We start from the raw sequence: 18,736 nt of genomic DNA, 5'->3' as shown, positions 1-18,736 counted from the left end.
GGGAATGTGGTCCTTCTTAAATTTAATCCTACCAGCAAAATTATTATTTCTGGCTAGACAGGAAGTGATTTTTAAGGCTAGGTTGAGGAAGGACTCAACCCTGCGATGCCTGGATGGCTCAGTGGTTGAGCATCTGCCTTTAGTTCAGGGCATGATCCTGGGATTCCGGGATCTCCCTGCTTCTACCTCTGCCTGTGTCTCTGCCTCTCTCTGTCTCTCATGAATAAATAAATAAAATCTTAAAAAAAAAAAGGAGGACACAATCTAATTAATTATACTTAACCTGATGCATAATATTTAAAGGCATGAGAGTGCTCTGGACTGAATTGTGTCCACCCCCACCCCAATTCATATGTTGAAGCCCTACCCCTAGTGGGACTGAATCTGAAGATAGGCTTCTAGGAGGTAATGAAAGTCAAATGAGATCATAAAGGTAGGCCATAATCCCATGGGACTATGATTTTATAAGAGGAAGATCTCTTCCCTTCCTTGCTATACTCTCTCCCATTCCACTCCTCTCTCCCCACCAGCCCTGTAAGGACACAGCAAGAAGGCTGCCGTCTGCAAGCTAGGAAGAGAGTCCTCACCAGAAACCCCAATTATGGACTTCCCTAGCCTCCAAAACTGTAGAAGATAAATTCCCATTGTTTAAGCCACCCAGCCTGTGGTATTTTGTTATAGCAGCCAGAGAGATTAATACAGGGAGTCACACCAGAAACCCAATGAAGTTATCCACAAAAGAGTATGACCATCTCTCAAAAAACGCCCACTACATACTCAGTTATAATTCTGAATCCATATTTATGCTCCTTATCTTGAAGTTCATAAGAAATGAATTCTGATGAACTAGGATCTGTTATGCATGCTAAGTGACCAAAATGTGGCAATGGGAGAACAGGAATGGTGGGTTTGAATCTCCCTAAAAGGTGGTTGTCCGAGGGTGACCTGTGACTGAACAGGCAGTATGGCAAACTCAGGATTTTCCCCATCACATTGAAAGCAGTCACATGTGTTTGTTGGTTTTACCTCTGTCTTCGTGGAAATTCAACTTCACTATCTACTTCCCCTTCTTCCTCTTCTGAGGAGTCATCTCCACTCTGAGGAGAACAAGGAGAAAGAGCTTTATCCCAATCTGTCTGTCTCTCTTACATACACACACACACACACAAACACACACAGTCTTTGTAAAAGATTTAATTAAGATCAAAAGGCACTGAATAGCAGTTTGCTGAGTGTCATCTTTAAACATACATATTTTCAGGGGCGCCTGGGTGGCTCAGTCAGTAAAGCATCTGCCTTGGGCTCAGGTCATGATCTCAGGGTCCTGGGACCAAGCCTCATGTGGGGCTCCCTGCTCAGTGGGGAGTCTGCTTAAGATTCTCTCTCCCTCATGCCCTCTCCCTACTTGTGCTCTCTCTCAAATAAGTAAAATCTTAAAAAAAAATAAACACACATATTTTCATGCATTCATTCAGCAACCTTTCCTTGGTGTCCATGTGACAAGGTCTGTACTAGATGCTGGAAGATACACAGAAGTAAGTAAAGGTGAGCTTTGCCCTCCAGTAGGTAAGGAGGGGAAAATAGAAGGTTTTGGATTTGGGGGCAGTCTCTTATAATCATTGTCATTCAGGGTTCCAGGCCCTGACATAGGGACTCCACCAAGAAGTGATCTTTCAGTTCTTCAAAACCCAACAACTACTTTCCCTCTTCTATGTACCAATCACCTTATCACTAATATTATAGTTATTATGCTTAGATCCTTTGCACTACTAAGGTATATATTAAATAAGAGTGAAACTGTATCTTGTAGTTCTCATTCCACCATGAATACAAAACAGGTAGTTAATGCACCTGTGCATAATGGAGTCAGCATGTTAGCAAGCATCAGGGAGCTCTGGTTGGGATATCTGAGGCCTCGGGATTGCCAGGGCTTTGTGGTTGATCTGGGAGGCTGGGTAAGTGCCTTGTCTGAGAAGATGATCTTCTTCCACAGGGAAGAGTCTATCTCTCTTTAATAACATAAGAACAGCCACACTTAAAATCAATAGTCCTTACCCCAAGAATCATGATACACTAGATTACTGTGATCCCTTGTGAGGTAGATAACTGGGTCCAAGTAATTATATCAAAGATTGAGGATAATTTACTTTTATTTATCTTCTAAAGATTTTATTTATTTATTTGAGACAGAGATAGAGAGCGTGTGAGAGAGAGAGCACGAGCAGGGTGTAGGGCAGAGGGAGAGGGAGAAGCAGACTCTGCACTGAGCAAGGAGCCCAATATGGGGCTCCACCCCAGGACCCTGGGATCATGACCTGAATCAAAGGCAGAGGCTTAACCAACTGAGCCACCCAGGCACTCCGAGAATAATTTACTTCTAATTTACCATCACTCTTACCCATTTGTATTCCAATATTCCTTTTTGAGCTGGAGAGACAGGTATGGGGTTATACTGACTGCCAAGGTGAGCATTTACCTGAGGCACGATGGAAATGTATCTCAGTCAAGAGAAGTTGAACTGCCCTGTGGGAGTGCTGTTCCAATGAGGCCAAATGTATAGGGTGTGTGTTCCCTGGCCTGCTGGTCTACAGAATGTACCAGAATGCATCAGAATTGCATCAGAATGGTTCAAAGACACATGTAACTCAGGGAGGGGACTGGGCTGACTGCTGGAGGGTGCAGAGTTTCTTTTTGGGATGATGGAAATATTCTAAAATTGGTAATGACTGCATAACTATGAATAAAAGAACTGAGTGGTATATTTAATGGGAGAAGTTTATGGTATGTGAATTATATTCAATAAAGTTGTTACCAAAAAAATATGTGTTGCTGGCCATATAGGGGTGGGGGAGCAGAGCGTGACAGAGAGAGCACGAGCTCTCTTCTCCACCCAAAACATAATTTAATCTCTAGCAATGCTTCATCAGCGGCAGCACTATATGTAGGAAAAGAAATACAGTTCTGAGACAGCAGCCCTTAGCCTCGACTTCTTTTTTTAATTGAAATATAGTTGATTTACAATATTATATTAATTTCAGGTGCATAACATAGTGATTCAACAATTGTATGTATTATGCTATACCTGCCAAAATAAATACAGTTATCATCTTCCACCTTGCAAAGTTATGACATTATTGACCATGTTCCCTATGCTTTACTCCTCACCCCTTGTGAGTTATAACTGGGAGTTTGAACCTCTTAATCCTCTTTACCTATTTTACCCATTCCCTTACCCTCCTCCCCTTTGGCAACCACTAATTTGTTCTCCATATTTATGAATCTATTTCTGGGTTTTTGTGTTTGTTCATTTGTTTTGTTTTTTAGATTCCACATGTAAGTCAATGATACGGTATTTGTCTTTTTCTGTTTGACTTATTTCACTTAGCATAATACCCTGTAGGCTCATCCATGTTGTCATGAATAGCAAGATTTCATTCTTTTTTAACGCCTGAGTATATCCAATTGTGTGTGTGTGTGTGTGTGTGTGTGTGTGTGTGTGTGTCTTCTTTATCCATTCATCCATTGATGGGACACTTAGGTTGTTTCCCTATCTTGGCCATACATGTAAATAAGAGTGTAATAAATACAGGGGTGCATATATTTTTTTCTAATTAGTGCTTTGGTTTTCTTTTTGGCAAATACCTAGAAGTTAAATTACTGGATCACATAGTATTTCTATCTTTAACTTCTTGAGGCACTTCCATACTGTTTTCCAGAGTGGCTATACCAGTTTGCATTCCCAGCAACAGTGCATAGGAGTTCTCCTTTCTCCACATCCTCTCCAACTTGTTATTTCTTGTCTTTTTAATTCTAGCCATCCTGACAGGTACATCAACTTCTTTTAAATGTCTAGTTGACCAAAACATACTCATTTACATTTTAGACCCTTTCACTCCTTCAACTGCACTCCTGATGAATGCTGACGAGATGAAGCAATGCTGAGAACTGAGTGGGTGTTTGCCCTGTGCTAAACACTTGTCATATATAATCTTATTTTTAACTCATTAGCAAGATGAGCTAACATTTTTGGAATGTTGTTATGTGCCAGGCCCTGTTCTAAATGCTTTATATGTATTAATTCATTTAATCTTCACATCAACTAATGAAGCAGGGTCTGCTCTTCACCCCATTTATAGACAAGGACACCAATGTTCATATAGGTTCTAAGTGGAAGAGCCTTGCTTTGAACTCAGATCTGTTTGGCTCCCAGGCTCATGCTCTTAACTACTATGGTAGATTATCTTCAAGCTAATAAACCCTAGGCAGCCAGTGGGTGAGGAGGAGAGAAACAGGTTCCATGATAGAGACCTCTCTGGGTCATGATGGTTATTAATAAAGGCAGTGTTTTCCAAAATATATTGGTTTTAAAAAATATTTTATTTTTTGCTTAAGTAGGCTCCATACCCAACGTGGGGCTTGAACTCATGACCTGAAGCTCAAGAGTCTCATGTTCTACCTACTAAGCCAGCCAGGCGCCTATCCAAAATATATTGTGAAGAAAGATAGCTCCATGGGATATTAATAGATGTTATTTTTAAAGCCATTGTGGCCAAAAAGGTGAGGGAAAGGCCGGATTAAACATGGTACTGTATGATTTTTTTTAAAGCCTAAGATTTGTTGATGTGCACTAGGAATCTCTAAAAGGGGACAGAGAATACTATGGTTTCCAACTTGTTTTATAATGGGATCCCTCCTTCTTGCAACACCCATCAGGACTAGGCTAGGCTAGTTCTAGTTTTGATTACATATCCCTACTATATGGTTATTTATCTACTTCTAAATGAGATACAGTTGAATCAGTCCTCTGGTTCAACAGTTCCCAAAGTGCAGTCTCTAATCTACCCCATAAGCAGTGTGGCGTGATTATTTAAAGTCGAAGAGACTTCAGATTATGCTTTTGTCATCTCATCCTTTCACAAAAAGGACACGTAATGTAGGTTTTCTAGTGTGCACAACACGACAGCTTCTGACACGCTGTGGAGCCGCTGCTATCATGACCGCTTACCTTTTGCAGGGGCCTTGTGTTTCGAGGTAGCATGGTGGGGGTGGTGTGATGAGGCATGCCAAGGGATGATGCAGACCTACAGCCTTTGAGGTCCTTTTCTTCCATTCTCTCAGAACCTTGGGTATTTTCCGAGAGGGGATTGTGTGCTGGTGACTTGAAAAGGTCGGGGCTCCTCCCCACTGGCTCAGCAGAGGGTATGTCTAAGGACCCACAGGGTTCCGGCCTGCACTGGAGGCAGGGGTCATATGGGTCAGCCTGACAACAGCCCCAGGGGCCAGCTGGGCCCTGGTCAGGCTCAGAGCTTCTCCAGCAGTCTGCCGCCATGGCTGTGGAGATGAGGTCGGGGCTGGAGCCGGGCGGGTGCCTTTGAGCGTGGTTGCTGAGTGGGCTCCGCAGGGCCGCGGCGGGGCCGAAGTACCGCAGGTTGTTGGCGCAGGCGGCAATGTCCTGTCCATGCATACCCAGTCGGGGATGGACGCTCTGAGAGGTGGCAGGAGGGCCTTGCTGGTACTGCTGCTGCAGAGTACTGTGGTGCTGGGGGGAAGGGTACTGGGACTGAGCTTGGTGTAGGTAAGTGGGACGGGGTGAAGTGTCCTGGGCTGGCTGGGTTTTCAAGATCCCTGCAAAGTCACTGTGGCTGCCGCGGCTACTCCCTCGGCGGTGGCGTGGTTTGCTCCTATATCGGCTCTTGCTGCTCGAGGTGGACATTTTGGGGCTTCCGGACAAAGGGGATGCCGCGGGAGCCACCTCTGTACTGGGGATACCTTCAGACCTCAACAGATCTGGCCTGGGAGAAAAGAAAAGATTTGGTTTTAAACATATGAAAACACATTCAAGTTCGAGGAAATATAACCTAAACCTTAAAATATGCACACCCTTTGAAACAGCCAGTCACATATGCAGGGATTTTTTTTTTTTTAAGATTTTATTTACTTATTCATGAGAAACACAGAAAAAGAGGCAGAGATATAGGCAGAGAGAGAAGCAGACTCCCTGCGGGGAGCCCAATGTGGGACTCGATCCCAGGACCCCAGGATCACAACCTGAGCTGAAGGCAGATGCTCAACCACTGAGCCACACAGGTGCCCTATATGCAGGGATTTATCCAATGGATAAAGGAAGATGTATGGTGGGAGATGTTATGTTATACTATATTTTAAAATAGCAGGAAAGTAGAAACAACTTAGATGTCAACCTATAAAGGATTTCCTTCATTCATTCTGGATTTTATTCTATGCCTTAGTAGCTGAGGTACCCAATCCCCTTTAAATTCTAATTCTAGGGGATCCCTGGGTGGTGCAGCGGTTTGGCGCCTGCCTTTGGCCCAGGGCGCGATCCTGGAGACCTGGGATCGAATCCCATGTCAGGCTCCCGGTGCATGGAGCCTGCTTCTCCCTCTGCCTGTGTCTCTGCCTCTCTCTCTCTCTCTGTGTGACTATCATAAATAAATAAAAATTAAAAAAAATAAATTCTAATTCTATCCTACAGGTTTCTTGATCTCTTCCTCACAACCTCAGCTATCAGCCTGGTGCCAATATGCCAAGGCAGAGCCAAGGGTTTGGCCACAATCAGAAATCTGTCTGATGATGAATTTAGATAGATCCCACGGAAGATCATAAATCACAGGGGTCTGGCACAAAAGAAGGAAACCTCAGATTAATTAGGCATGAGGCTAAGTTCAGGGACTTTGGTCTAGACATGGTCTCTTTGAGGTCTGGGACTGTGTCCATCCATCTGTGTATGGGAGGGACACTAGCAGGAAGCCCTGCTCACACTTTGTACTCAAAAATATTTAAGGAAGGAGGGAAACGGGGTGAAGACAGAGGAGGGGGAAATAATAGAGCCTAGGAGGTTGAGCAGAGCCAGCAAGAGAAGGGCTTGTGAGGAGTGGCCCAGCAGAGTCCTGGCTCCTCTCATAGTCCTGTTTTCCAGTGCTCACTGGGCTGATCATGCAGATCATGTGCAAGAGCAAGCCAAAGCTTGACGGTAGACCTCACACATACTGATTTCAGGGTGCATAGGTAAACAATTCAGTCCTTCTGAATTGATGGACTGGTATAGGCAGAGATGAGGATACCAGATAGCACCACTATTTCCTTCCTTCTTTGGGGCCAAACAGACATAAATCTTCAGATTACAGAACTGGAGGACTTTTTTTTTTTTAACAACAGAATCCTTTTCTCAAATAAATTTTGAGAAACTCAGTATATGAAATAGATACAGTAAGAGAACAGATTAGGGTTTGCCAGAGATGGGGGATGGGTGAAATGGATGAAGAAGGTCAAAAGGTACAAACTTCCAGTTATAAAATATGTAAGTCCTAGTATGTAATATATAGCATGGAGACTATAGTCTATAGTTAATATATACAGTTAACCCTTGAAAGATGTACACAATCAGAAATCCAGATATAGCCTTTTTAAAATAAAAATCTTATTTATTTATTTGGCACAGAGAGCACAAGCAGTGGGGAGAAAGAGAGAGAGAGGGAGAAGCAGGCAGGGAACCCAACATGGGGCTTGATTCCAGGAACCCTGGATCATGACCTGAGCCAAAGGCAGATGCTCAACTGACTAAGCCACCCAAACACCCCCAGGTATAACTTTTGACTCCAAAAAACTTAATAATAGCCTACTATTGACCAGCTGCCTTACTGATAACATAAACAGCTGATTAACACTTATTTTGTATATGTTATATACTATATTATATACTATATTCTTAAAGTAAGCTAGAGAAAAGAAAATATTAAAATCAGAAGAGAAATATACTTATAGGGGTCTGGATGGTTCAATCAGTTAAGTGTCTGCCTTTGGCTCAGGTCATGATCCCAGGTGTCCTGGGATAGAGTCCTGCATCAGGACTCTAAGCAGGGAGCCTGCTTCTCCCTCTCCCTCTATCCTTTCCCTTGCTTGTGCTCTCTCACTCTCTCTCTGTAAAATAAATAAATAAAATCTTTAAAAAAAGAAAAGAAAGAACATTTATAGTACTATACTGCAAAAAATTCACATATAAGTGGACCTGTGCAATTTGAACTTCTGTTGTTCAAGGGTCAGCTGTACCATATGGTATATTTGAAAGTCGCTAAGAGATCTTGAAAGTTCTTATCATGAGAAAGAAAATATGACTATTTATGGTGATGAGTGGATGTTAACTAGACATATCGTGGTATTTCATAATATATATGTATATTGAATTGTTATGTTGTACACCTGAAACTAAGATAATGTTAAATGCCTATTATATCTCAAACTTCCTCCTCCCACAGATATAGTGAAACAGTTGAAGAGGGGTGGAAGAGCAGAAGCCCCTCCCTGCAGGGCTCGTCCCTCCTCGTCCTCTCTACTTCTGCAATAATCCCCAACACCTCTCTGCAAGCTCTAGGGTGTCCCAGACCTTGCTTGAAAACCACAGTGCCACCTCTACCTTATGTGCTGATGAATCCAAAGCCCAAAGTGCCTCATCGTCTCACAGTGCATTACTGGGAGAATCCAGACAGGAAGTCTCTCCTAATCCCCAGTCAGGCTTATTGGAGAGTCAGAGGACAAGCTTAAAGGTGCCTACTAATCACTTGGGGCTTATTAAAGTGGTTGAGGAGGTCAGGTGTGGGATGTGGCCCGAGTCTGCATTTCTAACACATTCTCAGATAATGTGGAACCAAGGACCACATTTGAGTATCTGGGGCTCATGGGAAATTAGTTAGTATCAGGCTGTAGGAGATGGGTTTTTCTTCTTTTTCAGGAGAATAGTTAAAGGCTCGTCTTAGCACAGAAGTTCCAGGAAATACTGGCATATGATAAGTTGGGCAGAGTATTGTGCTGCTGTGAGCACCTTCTGGTCTCAGGTTCATGGTTCTGCAGTCAGCTGGGCAACTTGTGCCACAGAAAATATGTGGATTAAGGTGGTCCTGGGCCTTTTATTGAGGCAAGAGAGCCCTCCAAGGCCCAGGTGGGGACATCTACTTACACAGTGACTGGCTATGGTGGGATCTAGAAGAGAGCTGAGGTGAAAGTGTCCTAAGTCAGGTGAAGGCTGCCTTTATTGAACCTGGCAGTGCAAAAATCACAGAATAACAATGATACAGCACTTCAGAGTTTACAAAGCACTTTATAATATATAACACACTTGTTTCCCACTATTCATTTTCCGATACTCATTTTACAGATAAGCGTGCTGAAGGATACTAGAGGATAGTTGGCTTGTGTCCATCACAAAGGAAGTAAATGGCAGAACTCATAACTCGAACCCAAGTCTCCAACGGGAAGAAATAGTTCTCTCCCCGTTCCCAACCTCTCCTCATAATGAGGTATTGAGACTACTGTATTGGGTTATACTCGCTTATAACAGGCTTGGTGTATCCATAACTGAACTCTGATTCTCTTCTTTTTAGTCTTCAACTGAACCCACATTGACATCTAGACCAAAGGATGGTGGATGGTTTTTACTCTCTGATCTCCTCACAGGTCACTGGACTTATGACTTAGTCATTGGACTTTCCAAATAATTTGAAACTGAAATCCTCCAGGGGCAATCAATTGAGAGCAGAACTCTTTGCAGTTCAAAGACCCATTCTAGGGCGTCTTCCTGGATGAGTTCAGTTAGCTTGTGCGGGTGGTGGCAAACTCTTCCAAACATATTTCTCAGAGCCAAAATTAAAAGTAAACATGAACTCATATTTTGAAAAATTGAGCAGTAGTATTTTCTCCTCTGAAGCTCTTAGTGCTAACTGTAGCAGAATGCAGGGAGGAGCCAGCAGGTGCACCCTGTTCCCTGATTGACACATCAAAATAAAGAGGTGTTGGGATCCACTAAGGGTTGTGCCAGGTGCCATCTGCAAACAATTTCTCAGAACTTGACTAGAAGGTGATCAGGGGTGGTAAGTAAAAGCAAAATTGAAATTAATCCATGTAATTACTCTTTAGTAGTTTAGATTTATATTAGTCATGCTATAGTAGAATGGCCACTATTCTGAAAGCCTTAAAATACATTCTTGGTTTGCATTTTGTCATTACCCTTATTCTTACTGCATTTTGGAGTAGAGACCATTGGGTCTACACCTCAGGTTTTGGGACATTTCTTTCCTTTCCATTAACGTGGCTGGGATAGAGTCCACTCTTCATTATTTGGGAGGAATGGGCATCTAGTAGAGCTTGATAATAAAAACTGATTGTTAGAACATTGTAAGATTAAACTAATATAAGGGAAATGCATTGTAATTAGAGGAAAGGGCAATCTTTAAAAAAATACTCAAAAACTCATTTTTTAGTACCTATGATTTGTGAGGTGATTTCATATTTATCTTATTTAAACTTCACAGAAATCTCATGCAGGAATAGAATGAGGGGCTCCACATGGTTAGGTATATACAAGTATCAAAGCCCCTGCATTTGTTTTTGGTGGTGGATTTACAGGCACTTATTACATTATTAAAAATAACTAAATTAATAAAAATGGCACACACATGGACCAATGTTGCATAAAATAAGAATTATGATTAACCAAACCCTGTATACTAGAGGTCAAAAAAAGAAAAAGAAATCTCATGTATAATCCTTAGACCATTTTACCCATGGTGTTGAAAGAGGTCAAGTGACATGGTCCACATCATATGGCTTATTATAATAGACAGAGCCAGGATTTGAATCCACATCTGCCTGGCCCTCAGTTTATTTCTCTTTTCACTGTTCCATGCTAAAACAGTAAATATCTATGTCTCAGAGAGTAAAAAACTAGATTCCTAGAGTTCATGACACATTCTCTCACTTTTCCACTCTGTTTTATTTAAAAGCAAGTGTGCTAATGATAAGCTACAGAGTGGATATACCATTGTGTAATAATGTATTTTGTATTTTTCCATTTCTCTGAATATCAGGTTGGCATAGGTATCTCACCGTTTGGTCTGCATCCCAGATTTATGAGGCGCACCTTTCCTCTTCATGAGTTTCTCCATGGCATTAGGGTGGATTATTGGACGGACAGGGTGTCGTTTGTAGGTTCCAGGATACTTCTTTTCCACTGCTTGCTCACGCCTGCAGAATGAAAGGAAAAGGCACATCTCAGTCACCGCAGACAGAAAAGGTAGGCAGAACTTTTTCACAGGCTAATTCCACTCACAGATGCTGGTCACACTTAACAGATACACATTATTTGAATAACAACGCTACTATTCAGGTTTAAAAAGGGGGAAAAAAGATGCTCAGTTCAATTAATCTGACTTCACTGTGCTCTTCCACTCTCAGATGGACTCCGGGACTGACCGTTCCTCCCCCAACATACTTCATGAGAGACACAGTGCAATGATAGAAGACCCATTTATTTTTAGTTGTTGTTTTAGTCAAGACCACGGGGTTTCCTTGTTATTGTCAAGAATACCTTAGGCCACTTTCATCAGCCACCTTATTTCCCCAGTGGGCAAAAAAGCTCCCACTTACCTACACCAAACTTTTCTTGAAATGAGGACCCCTTCCTGGGGCCATTTGTCAGGGTGAAGTTGCAAACGTCTGTCGAATGCACATATCTCTATAACAAGCTCTGCGGCAAGCCTACTCAACTGAAACTTCATGGGGGGATGGGCCTGTGCACAGCATGTCCCTTAAGGCATAATAGGTGAATAAATAAAATATCTGCCGTGTTACTTTTGAGTAGTAGCAATAGGACAGAACAGTGTATTTCGGCTGATTGATAGACCCAACTCAGGAAGGACAGACAGAAGTCTGGGTACATACTTAATGAGCTCCTTCTCCCGCATTTCTAGCTGCAGCATGATGGCACTCAGTTCCATGTATAAATTATTAGCTCGCTCAAGTTTTCTCTCATAGTGTTCACGAATATCCAAAGCATGCCTATCAAAGAAAATACAGGATCAGCGAAGCTGGCCACCTTGGGGCAGACCAAAGAACAGCTCTAATGAAATAAGAACCGGGATAGTTTATTTCAAACGCATTTGTCTGAGGGCCGTCTAATTTTAAGGATCCCTTGTCTGATGTAAAGACTTAGACAAGATGGAGTGGGAAATGGGAAATTCAAGCTTTCATTTGGCTTATCCTTAGGGGCCACATCCAGCCATACAGAATAGCCGGGCGGGGGGCAGGTGGCACAGATAAACTCTGAATGTGATTTGTGTATAACTTGAAGCCTTTGTCTGTGTAGCACTGACAATATCTTAATGAGAATACACTAGAATACTCATGTTATGGAAATACTCAATAACTCATGTTAATGGAAATACGCAATTAAGGCTGAGCTCCTGACCCTATATGGTTATCTATGTCTATGTCTCGTACCCCTTAACCAGGCATAAGCATCTTGAGATCAGGACCTATGTCTTATAAAGTGCTACCTTCCTACCTAGGATAGGCACTGAATGAAGAAATAGTATTGCTCCAGGAGAACTGGCTGCAGAGATCTGATAAAGGAGGCTAACAAGGATGCAGGGGGAGGACAGGACAGTGGTAAGGGAGGCCTAACTTTTGGGGTGCCTTTTAAAGAGAATTAATCATAAGAAGCAGAGGTGAAAGGTGTGTAGAAGGTGAAATGGTGATTCCCAAAGAGAGTTTCCGCCTGTGTCTGAAGATCTGGGGATGAGAAGCGGTAGAGAAGGAGAGAGCAGCACACCTGAGCTCTTCTCTGCGCCTCCGAATCAGTTCTTCATCTAATCGGTGTATACAAGTCCCCTCACTTTTGATCTTCTCAAAGTGTTTTTTCACCTCTTCTCTCCATTCAGCCTGGATGAGGATAAATTGAACTTTGTTAATATTTTAGGAGTTTCAGTCCCTGATGTAACCATAGGATCAGGTGCAAGATTTTTGCCTTCTGCATGCTTTTACTGAAGACCCTTACAGAATAAATGTTCAATAAATATTAGTTGATAGCAAAATATCTCATGCTCCTGTATCTGTGCCCCCCACCCCACACACCATGATCTCATTTTCTGTATTTAGTTCCACGTGGTGCCATTTCTTTTCCAGTTTCCTTGCTGTACTGACCACCAGAAATATCACAGCTAGCATACTGGCCATCACCTCTGGAACAAGAGAGCTCAGTTTTAAGTGAAGATGATGGCTGAGATGTCCTGGCCAAAAGGAGGAGTTCTGATAACCACTTGGTATAAGTATGTGCCAGAGAGAATATGATCATGTTTATAATTGGCACCAGAATTCCTCTTAGGTTTTGTTTATGAAAATATCTTGGAAAAAATATTTGAAGTAGAAGATGCAAGGGGCATGAACAGTTGGCCTTGGGAAAAAAAATATAGGGAACTCTATAGGAATTTGGGAGTGAGGGAAAGAACAGAAAACGAGAAAGAGCAGGAGAAAGAGTATGGCTAGACAGTTTAGTAGTTTGACAAAATTTTTAGAATGAGGATGAATACCTAATATGTGATTTCAGTTGTTCAAAATGTAAGCCTCTTCCAATTTCCTAAACATTTGGTAAAGTCTCCGACACTCACCTTGGCTTTGAATGAGTCGTTTTGTTTTTTTAGATATCGAGGAAAGGTGCTGAACTTCATGTTTGGGCCAACAATAGGAGAGAGAAAGAACCACAAGATGGCAGGGATAAAGCCCAAAAATTTTAGAAAGGCAGAGTGAGAATGACCATGAAATTATAAATCTCCCAGGAATTCACAGAAGTGTTAGGACACTGGAAATTCCACAAGGCATGGAGTTCCAGGCCAATTTTACCTAAATTTTAGGGAGTAGAGAAACCTCTGCTGGAATATGGCAGTTTCTAGAAAATAGCTAAAGGAGACATTTCCTCAAATCGCATATAAACTACAATCCCAAGAAGCTAATGAGATTAAGATAATTTCCAGTAAAAGCTAGATGTGTAACTAAATGCCTCTAATTATATATTCTTCCTCTGGAGCTATCCTGTTACCTTTAGATTCATGTTTAAAATTATTTCTCTAGATCATGGGATAAGTTATGCTTATGTAATTGTGAAATTACAGGAGGTTTCTCCCCAAATTTCCTGTTTCTCATTTACTTGTTTTTTTAAAGACTTTATTTGAGAGATAGAACAAGCAGGGAGAGCAGCAGACAGAGAGGGAGAAGCAGAATTCCTATTGTGCGGGGAGCCCGAATCTGGGCTTGATCCCAAGACTCTGAGATGACCTGAGCTGAAGTCAGGTCTTTAACTGAGCCACCCAGGCTCAGTTAGTCATTTACTTTATAGAAGAAATCATATTGCAATTATTTAGAAAGTGATCATCCTTCTTATCTGTTTATAATATGCAAGATCTTCATGTATATATATTGATTGACAACTGGAGAAAGATTTCTCAGTCAGTTGACTTTTGGGCACAAAACCTGTCAAACAATATCACCAAAAAGTCAGATCCAGAATGTGCTGCCCATCGTTTGGTAAGTAAGTAAGAATAAGTAAGAGTACTTGAACTTAAAGAAGCCTAAGATTGACAATCAAGAGTTGTTAGAACAAAAAAGGATTAGGGAAGGGGCCAAGTTTGGGCCTTAAAGTGCCCTCTTCTGTGCAAAAATGTTATTAGGCCCTAGTGCAATACCAAAAGAAGGGACAAGGAAAGGAATATCTCCCTCTGGTGGTCAGGAATCAGATATCCTAGAACAGATTTTTTTTTTTTTTTTTCTTGAGGAAATAAATCTGCTGATACCTAGTTTACGGGAATGGGGAATTTAGAGAGAACCCTTTGAAGATCGAAACCTATTAAAAAAAGTCTATTTCCAAAGAGAAATCCCCCATCCCCCCATGAAGAGGGAACAGGATACGTAGGCAAACACCAGGTCCTGATTAATAATGTATTTTCCTCAAAGCTATGGTGTTATTGGTAGATGTTAATTTTGGAGTTCCATCCCATATGCTTAGAATCTTTACATAATAGGAGTTCCAATTTGCACTTAGTCTTCAGCTCAGACATGTCTGGGCATATCTGTAGAAATGGAGGGTGGGTAGGCTGGAAGCCAATTTGAGAGAAAATAAGGCATGAAAAAAGAAAGAATCCTGCATGAACCTGATCTATAACAAAGCCACCATCATAGGAGTGGAGGTACATCTCCCATTGTTTCACTAAAATATCTGTAAAACATTGGGCCATAACCAGCACTGCTCTGTTACCTTTAACAAAGTGTAACTCAACAGAGAAAGGAAGAGTTCATTGGTGTAAACAGAACAATGCATAGCTCTCGAATCTTGAGAAATCCAGAGCTTTAGTTACAGAAGGAAATGGCAGCTCTCGGTGGGTGATGGCAGTGCCTTAGGTTATGGCAGCATCCAATGGATGCCAGCTGGGCCTAATGTCTTGTAGCACAAAACAGAGCAACCCATAAAGCAATACTTAGCAGATACTAGATAGGAGATTGCTGTGTCTGGCCAGTCAGTGGAAAACAGAGCAGATGTTACTATGAGGTTACTGAGATCCCCACTCTTCACTGGGGATCCCCCTACAAATGCATGTCAGGGGGGAAGGGAGGGAGTAGGGACTGGCTCACAAGGCATTCAAATCCTGTGTAAGTAGGTAAGGGAAAAATCCAGGGAGACTTGGGTTATTACCATTAATGGGATCCTTTTTATGTCCTAGATAAGGCCAACTTATCTAGCATTTAAGGCCAACTTAAATGGTGTGGACAGGCCACACCATTTAAAAGGTTTTTGTCTTCTCCAGCCTTCCAGTTATTCAATCAGTAGATTGAACAGCTAAATTCATAGAGACTAAAAGTAGAACAGAGATTACCAGGGGCTAAGGGGAGGAGGGAATGGGAAATAATTGCTTAATGGGGTGATGAGAACTTTTGGAAATAGTGGTGACAGTTTCACAATGTTGTGAATTTAATTAATGCCACTGAATTGTACACTTCAAAATGTTTGAAAATGGCAAATTTTGTATTATACATATTTTACCATGAGTTTTAAAAAGGAAAAAGAGAAGTTGAGCCAGTTGCAGCCTAGCTGGAGGAATAGAGAAGCAGGATGTTGGGGGGCTAAATAGCAGGAAATCAGAGATTCTGAATCAGAAAAGACCTAGAAATCAAGTCCCCTTGACTGGCACAGGAGTTCTGTTTACTGCCTTCTCACATGAGTGCCCAGCCTCTGCCTACTGACCTACTTGCTCCTAATGAAATCATCTTTTTTTTTCTTAAATTTAAAAAATTTATTTAAGTAATATCTATACCCCATGTGGGGCTCAAACCCACGACCCTGAGATCAAGAGTTGTATGCCCTTTCGACTCAGCCAGCCAGGAGCCCCATGATGAGATTCCCCTTAAGGAGCACAGTCTGTCCCTATAATGAACACATTAATGTGTCTGCAGTCCCAGCTCCTGAATTTCTGGCTGGTTGCAGTGGTACTCGAGGGAATCAGAATGGTGGAAAGGCAGAGTGTGGTGGTGGAAGAGCTTAGAAGCAGGGCACATGACCCACCTAGCAGGGGGGGAGCTGGGGCCTCGCTAAAATGTTTTCTAACAACTGATATCAAATGCTGGGAGTACCTGGCTGTCTCAGTCAGCAGAGCACCTAACTCTTGATCTCAGGGTTTTTAGTTCAAGCCCCACATTGGGCACAGTGCTCACCAAAAGAAGATGACGACGGCAACGACAATTGATGTGAAATGCAATTGAATACCAGAAGCAATAGTTGCCTACTTGGAGAAATAGGTTACTGTCTAGGAATGAAGCAGTAGCTTTGGCCGAATTGAATGCTGTAGTGAAATCTGTGCTGTATATGCTGCATCTTTTTACGAGTGCTGCTGCTGATAAATAGCTGAAGCAATTACTCTCAGGAAGGAGTCCTTGGGGCTCTTGGCAGTGCCCTTGACCGCCAGTTTTTTTTTTTTTTTTTTAAGATTTATTTATTTATGATAGAGAGAGGCAGAGACACAGGAGGAGGGAAAAGCAGGTTCCATGCAGAAGCCTGACGTGGGACTCGATCCCCGGTCCCCAGGATCACGCCCTGGGCTGCAGGCGGCGCTAAACCGCTGCACCACTGGGGCTGCCCTTGACTGCCAGTTTTGGTGGAAAGTGGGGACCCATGGCTAACAACCACTGATCAGTAACTGATGCGGACTGGGCTTTATCAGCTGGCAGGAGGAGAGGGAAGCCTCAGGTGCAACAGGAAAGCAAAACCAGGTGCTAAACAATCAGCTCTTCCCCATTCGGGTGGCATCAAGTCAAAGCATTGTGGGGAGGAGTTCCCCAGCTGCTACCTTAGCCATCTCTGGAGTTCACCAGAATGTAACAGCCCAAAGGAGGCTTAATTCCTGTAGCTTCTTGGGCAGTGAATAATATCTTAAAATCGAGCAGTTTATTGTTTCCAATACAGTTGCATTTTTATCTTCTCTTTGAAAAATGAGAAGATAAAAAACTCCATAAGGAAGAGAAGATACCATCATCTTCACTGTTTAGATGAGCATGCTGGAGGTTTAGAGAATTTTAGTGACTTACCCAAGACCACAGGGCAAGGGTTAGACTTGAGTCTGTTGCTTTTCTTAATACTTCAGTAGCTAGTTCATAAATACTTTATCAGTAGCCAGAGAGAGTCTGAATTTCAGACCCAGAGACAAATGAGTTTATAAGTACCTGAAATAATTCTAGGAACTAGCAAGCATAGCAGATTTGGGGCTATTTAAGGAGAGGTAAAATTTTATGTTGGGAGAAAAATGTGAAATAATTAATATTAAAAGATGTCCAGTGTAATGTTTTCCCCTACCTTTCCTTTTCCTCCCTTCCCCTACCTCCTCCCTTCATATTCTTGCTCCAAAAGAGGCTTTTCTGAGTTCGGTTTTACTGCTGCATGTATTGGTAAAAGTAAGTCTTAAATTGAGTGAGTACAAATGAGGATACTGAATGTGGATGCTTCGTTGCACTACACAGTGCTTTGCATATGGTAGGTACGCAGAAGATGTGGCACTGGCTTCAGAAGTGACATTCTGGGAGCATTTAAGTAAAATCTGTTTCAAATTTGAAGTTTCTCAAGTACATACAGTTATACTATCTCAATAGCTTGTGACTTAGTACTCTTACCAAAAACTGCTTTTCTAACCAACACAAAAAGATTGGACAGATTTCTTTTCTGGTGCCCCATACTTACACATATTTGAATAGATAGGCAATAGTTTTAATAGTTCTAAGGGAGTTTATATGAATGTTGTAAGCCATTAAGTCTGGAATGGCCTGTAATACAGTAAAGGCTAACAGATTCATTAAATTACATTTTATCTGGTACTAATAGGTGACACAAAGAATTAGAGTGAATGTTCTCTCCGGGCCTAATTCTATTGTGGGCTCTCTCTGATACTTAACATCCCTCCTCTGTACTTTAGATTTTTGCTTTCAAGGGAAGCAATCCTTTCATGAAGGTTGACAGGAATTATTTTTTAACTTTTTTTTTTTTTAATCTAAGTAATCTCCACACCCAACATGGGGCTTGAACTCACAATCCCAAGATCAAGAGTTGCAAGCTCTTCCAACCGAGCCAGCCAGGTGCCCTGGTCAGCAATAAGTCTAATTCAAATATTAGACTCTTTTCAACAATTTCACCACTATGAGGATGACATTCTTACACATGTTCCTTTGAAATGAGATCATGATAGGATGCCTGGATGGCTCAGTGGATGAGGGTCTGCTTTTGGCTCAGGGAGTGATCTCGGGGTCCTGGGATTGAGTCCCGCATTGGGGTCCCTGCAGGGGCCTGCTTCTTCCTCTGCCTATGTCTCTGTCTCTGTGTGTGTGTGTGTGTGTGTCTCTCATGAATAAATAAATAAAA

General features: G+C 42.0%; 1 protein-coding gene across 2 annotated transcripts in view; it reads right to left on the bottom strand.

Annotated features, from left to right (window-relative positions):
- The window catches only part of MAP3K13 (mitogen-activated protein kinase kinase kinase 13), a 142,258-nt gene that overhangs the window by 9,018 nt on the left and 114,504 nt on the right, over positions 1 to 18,736 (bottom strand). For both annotated transcript variants that reach the window (XM_038583611.1, XM_038583610.1), the window contains exons 8-12: positions 12,620 to 12,729; positions 11,731 to 11,847; positions 10,897 to 11,034; positions 5,006 to 5,792; positions 1,027 to 1,097 (exon numbers count right to left, since the gene is read on the bottom strand). In XM_038583611.1, the coding sequence (XP_038439539.1) occupies positions 1,027 to 1,097; positions 5,006 to 5,792; positions 10,897 to 11,034; positions 11,731 to 11,847; positions 12,620 to 12,729 (1,223 nt within the window). The remainder of the gene's footprint in view (positions 1 to 1,026; positions 1,098 to 5,005; positions 5,793 to 10,896; positions 11,035 to 11,730; positions 11,848 to 12,619; positions 12,730 to 18,736) is intronic.

This window comes from Canis lupus, chromosome 34 (genome assembly GCF_011100685.1).
Source record: "Canis lupus familiaris isolate Mischka breed German Shepherd chromosome 34, alternate assembly UU_Cfam_GSD_1.0, whole genome shotgun sequence".
Lineage (NCBI taxonomy): Eukaryota > Metazoa > Chordata > Mammalia > Carnivora > Canidae > Canis > Canis lupus.
This window is presented reverse-complemented; position numbering and strand designations above follow the sequence as displayed.